The sequence below is a fragment of the Zeus faber genome (assembly GCF_960531495.2).
Source record: "Zeus faber genome assembly, chromosome: 4".
Classification (NCBI taxonomy): Eukaryota; Metazoa; Chordata; class Actinopteri; order Zeiformes; family Zeidae; genus Zeus; species Zeus faber.
The window spans coordinates 11462565-11467564 of NC_137191.1; the positions used below are offsets into that span (position 1 = coordinate 11462565).

The 5000-nt window shown below is 44.9% G+C and overlaps 1 protein-coding gene across 1 annotated transcript in view; it reads left to right on the plus strand.

Moving 5' to 3' along the window:
• The window catches only part of ccdc85al (coiled-coil domain containing 85A, like), a gene marked incomplete at both ends in the record, with an annotated part of 14197 nt that extends 12972 nt beyond the window's left edge, over positions 1-1225 (plus strand). Inside the window, one exon of the mRNA XM_079998750.1 lies at positions 1164-1225. Coding sequence (XP_079854876.1) covers positions 1164-1225 — 62 coding nt within the window. The remainder of the gene's footprint in view (positions 1-1163) is intronic.
• Between the last annotated feature and the right edge of the window lie 3775 nt (positions 1226-5000).

Genomic DNA, 5000 nt, shown 5'->3' on the forward strand with positions numbered 1-5000 from the left:
AGTGATGATGTATTTACCCCTCTGTCCTCCAGTCTACTCATCCCAGTCAGCCATTAAATCAATTATATTCCAAATAACTTCCCAACGTTACTCCCCTGCTCCCTCCGCCCTGCCCCGCGCGGGTCCTCATATCCGTCAATATCTTCCCTAATTTCCCTCCCCGACAAGGAGCGACCGAACGGAGGGCTCTGGAAGGGAAGGTCGTAAATTAAAAAAAAAAAAGGTATTGGTGGGATCGTTCTCAGAGCTCTGCTGTCACAGGGTCGTTATGAATCTTTCACGTAAGATGTTGGTGTGTCTAGAGGAAACGTGTCGAAAATGTGGTCATAGACTCTCGGGCGTGGCGGGGAAACGGGCCGAGGGAGGAAGAGCGGCATTGGAATGCGCGGAGGATTACAGAGCGGGTTGGAAAGGGGTTGAGGAGGTAGAGGAGGGAGCAAAAACGCTTTTCGTCACGGCCCCTCACGGGGCCGGAGCGTTTTTTTTTTCCCGCGTCGCTCGACCTCAATCCGGGATCAAAATCGAAATTGTACTTTACCTGCCCGCGTTGCGCCTGTCGTCAAACTAAAACAGAAGGGTGTGAATAGAGGAGTCCTCGAGCATCGCCTGGATGTCCTAAAAGGGTAATTAAAGATGGGCACGGAGATGACATTCACAGTGCCTCGGGTGTGTGACGTCACGTTTCCCGAGCACCGGGAACTATAGATTCCTGGTTCCCTGAAGCGGTTCCTGCGCAGGATGGATGAAGCCCTGATGATGATGATGATGATGATAAACTTAATCGGGGCTTCATCACAACATTAAGTCCCGCCGCCGGTTGTCAATCCTGCACGTCTTGTATATTTACCTGCTTTCTCGCTCGCTTCCTACTTCGATCCGTAATTTTCATGTTTTTGAATTTTCACATTCTATTTTTGGTAAAGATCATTTATACCACCTCACGTGTGGTGCACTTTATTTCCGTGGGACTTGCGCCGTCCGTCCGTTTTTTCCACATTGACGCCGCAGATAATTACCGAACAATCTGCCTCAATCTGCTTTGCGTCCCTTATCGCACCTCCTCGGTATTGCGGAAAATTGTTCCACCCCGGCAAGATGATTTATTTAGTCACTTATCCAGTTCCTTCCTTACCTTTCTCTCTCTTTCTCTCTATCTCTGTCAGCTTTGATATCAGCGGGCTGCTGCACCAACAACTGTAGAAATGTCAAGCTATGGGACAGGTAAGTGCTGCTTTCTTGCCTCTCCATTTCACCAGCTTCTCGGTAGCCTATCGAGAGGAGAAGCCCGTGAACATGTTTGGTCCGTGGATCCCATAGCTGCTCATTGCCAAACCCTGGAGTTTCGGGTTGATTTTTTAGACGATCTAACGAGGTGATGGAACGTAAGGAAAGTCCACCCGAAACAAACCAAACGCCACTGATTACAAGTTCTGGCTTTGCTCGGTCTATAACTTTCACATGCATGACACCTGTGGCATTATATGAATAATAATAATATGAATAATAAAAGACATGTAAAGTCAAAGGTCTCCAAGTCCTGGCACTGACACCTACCTTTCCAATGCATCTGCATTCATTGTTTTGTTGACTTTGTAAAAAGTTTCCCCAGTCCGATCCGGTGTTTTTGGACAGTCTGCCGATGAGTCAATTTAAAGCTCTGGATCCAGAATGGTGTGGGTGTGTGTGTGTGTGTGTGTGTGTGCGTGCGTGCGTGCGTGCGTGTGTGTGTGAGAGTGTGTGTGTATGTGTGTGCGTGCGTGTGTGTGTGTGTGATGCGTGGTCCGGTCCAGGTGCGATCGCAGTGGGTTCACAGGGAGATGACGGAGCTAGAGGTGACCCGTAACAGTTCCCATCCTCAATCTGCCCCAGTAGGAGTAGCGATGGATATGTTAATATTTAATCACTCCAACACATACCCCACACAAACACACACACGCAGGTATACTGTCGGTGGTTTACATAGTCATCTAGAAAACGCTTAAAAACAAGATTAGTTGGAATTATGGCTTTAGACTAAACAACACTTAATTTAGAAAAGTGAAAGTGTGGAATAAATTATATATATATATATATATATATATATATATGTGTGTGTGTGTGTGTTTGTGTGTGTGTGTGTGTATGTATGTATGCATATATATATATATATATATATATATATATATATATAGTGTTGTTTTCAGTCTAAAGTGATAATTCCAACTAATCTTGTTTTTAAGGGTTTTTCTAGATGACCATGTAAACCACCTATACCTTATATATATATATATATATATATATATATATATATATATATAGTGATGTCCCCAGGGGCCGGGAGCTTCTAGTGTCGTCTTTGGAATGTGGGTGAAGTGATAAAGTAGGGGAACGAAGGTTCTCCACAAAACTGGATCTTCATTGATTGGGGATAACACAAAGAAAAAGGCACGACTCAGTGGCCCAAGTAAGTCACTTGTCTTACGTATTAAATTTGAAGAGCGGTGTCTCTCTCTCCTTCACCAGACTCTCCTTCGCACTCTCCCTCTCCATGCTCCCGCTCAGCCTCGTAGGGTCCAACTGTTCCACTGCCATTTCTGTCCCTTCCTGCCTAGCTGCTTTTGGGGATTGTAGTCTTCTTTTGGAGGCCATCTTGATCTGTAGTCCCGCAGCCTGCAGGAGGGAATGTAGTGTCCTTCGAACGCCCAGCCTCTCAATGACATCACAATATATTATACGTATGTACACACGGTATGAAATAGTTTCAAATTAAACACGGTATTAATAGGACGTTCGGATTGAATGTCGGTCTTTAATGTCCGTCCCATCAGTGCTGGTGGCTCTTCAGGTATTTTGTCCCTTTAAACCATGTAGGCACACATCGCTGTGACGAAGGGGGAAGTAGCAACGTACACTTTGTGTCAACGGGTGATTTGTGAATTCCCAAAGCAGCACATGGTTCTGCCAGGCGGCCCGTCCCTCGTGGCTCGGAACAAGGAGATCTGTCACCGATAGGCAACACAATGGCCTGCGATGATGAATGTCCTGCTCCCCCAACTTTTCTGTTTCTTTCTTCTTTTTCCACGTTCCTCTCATACCACATCTCTTCAGCTCCTTGTCCCACTTCATTTGTACGCGGTCTGTTTTCGGTTCTTACTCTGGGGTGCTTAGCTTTTTTTTTTTTCTTTCTTTTCAATTGCCTCGTTATAATCTACAATTTACTGTAATAATCTTCCATTTAATAAATTCCCATTTAGCATTGTTCTATATGGAGCAGCAGCAGTCGTTAGTAGCAGTAGCTCAGGATGTAGACCGGTTCGATCCCCAGCTCCTACTCCTCCTACGCCTGCTGAAGTGTCCTTCAGCGAGACATTTCATCCCTAATTGCCTTTGATGGCTGTGTTCATCGTTGTATCGTCTGCTTAATGATGATGGGAAGATAAATCGATCAAAAATATCACAGAAATATAATTATTTCTGTTTGAACTCTAAGGTTAAATTATTCACTTTTTGTTTTCTCCTTGCTTTGACAATGTAAATATATGTTTCCCATGTTAGAAAAGCTCAAGATAAAAGGCATAGATAGATAGATAGACAGACAGATAGATAGATAGACAGACACATAGATAGATAGATAGATAGATAGATAGATAGATAGACAGACAGATAGATAGATAGATAGATAGATCGATAGATAGATGGATAGATAGATAGATAGATAGATAGATAGATAGATAGATAGATAGATAGATAGATAGATAGATAGACTGACAGATAGATAGATAGATAAATGGATAGATAGATAGATAGATAGATAGATAGACAGATAGATAGATAGATAGATAGATAGATAGATAGATAGATAGATAGATAGATAGATAGATAGACAGACAGATAGATAGATAGATAGATAGATAGATAGATAGATAGATAGATAGATAAATGGATAGATAGATAGATAGATAGATAGATAGATAGATAGATAAATGGATAGATAGATAGATAGATGGATGATAGATAGATATATTAATCTCCATGTGTATCAATATTTTTTTCTTGCTTTCCCCTTCTTCAGCTTCGATGCTTCTTCTTGACCTCATCGCACCGTCCACTCGTCCAGATGGAGGTCCGGAGTGATGCAGCCTTTCCACCTCCAGCTCTGATGGACACAACAATAGGCTCCTATTCAGCCTCCTCTTCATCTGCTATAACAGCCCTTAAACAGCCCCGGAACAGCCCTTAAACAGCCCCGGAACAGCCCTGAAACAGCCCTGAATCAGCCCCGAAACAGCCCTGGAACAGCCCTGAAACAGCCCTGAATCAGCCCTGAAACAGCCCTGGAAAAGCCCTGAAACAGCCCTGAAACAGCCCTAGAACAGCCCCGGAACAGTCCTGGAACAGCTCTGAAAGACCCTGAAACGGCACTGAAACAGCCCTGAAACAGCATTGGTACAGCCCTGAAACAGCCTTGGAACAGTCCTGAAACAGCCTGAAACAGCCCTGAAACACTCCTGAAACAGCCTGAAACAGCCTAGAACAGCCCTGAAACAGCCCCGGAACAGCCCTGAAACAGCCTGAAACAGCCCTGAAACAGCCCTGGAACAGCCTTGGAACAGCCCTGAAACAGCCCTGAAACAGCCTACAACCGCCCTGGAACAGCCCTGAGACAGCCATGAAACAGCCCTGGAACAGCCCTGAAACAGCCCTGAATCAGCCCTGAAACAGCCCTGGAAAAGCCCTGAAACAGCCCTGAAACAGCCCTGAAACAGTCCTAGAACAGCCCCGGAACAGTCCTGGAACAGCTCTGAAAGACCCTGAAACGGCACTGAAACAGCCCTGAAACAGCATTGGTACAGCCCTGAAACAGCCTTGGAACAGTCCTGAAACAGCCTGAAACAGCCCTGAAACACTCCTGAAACAGCCTGAAACAGCCTGAAACAGCCTAGAACAGCCCTGAAACAGCCCCGGAACAGCCCTGAAACAGCCTGAAACAGCCCTGAAACAGCCCTGGAACAGCCTTGGAA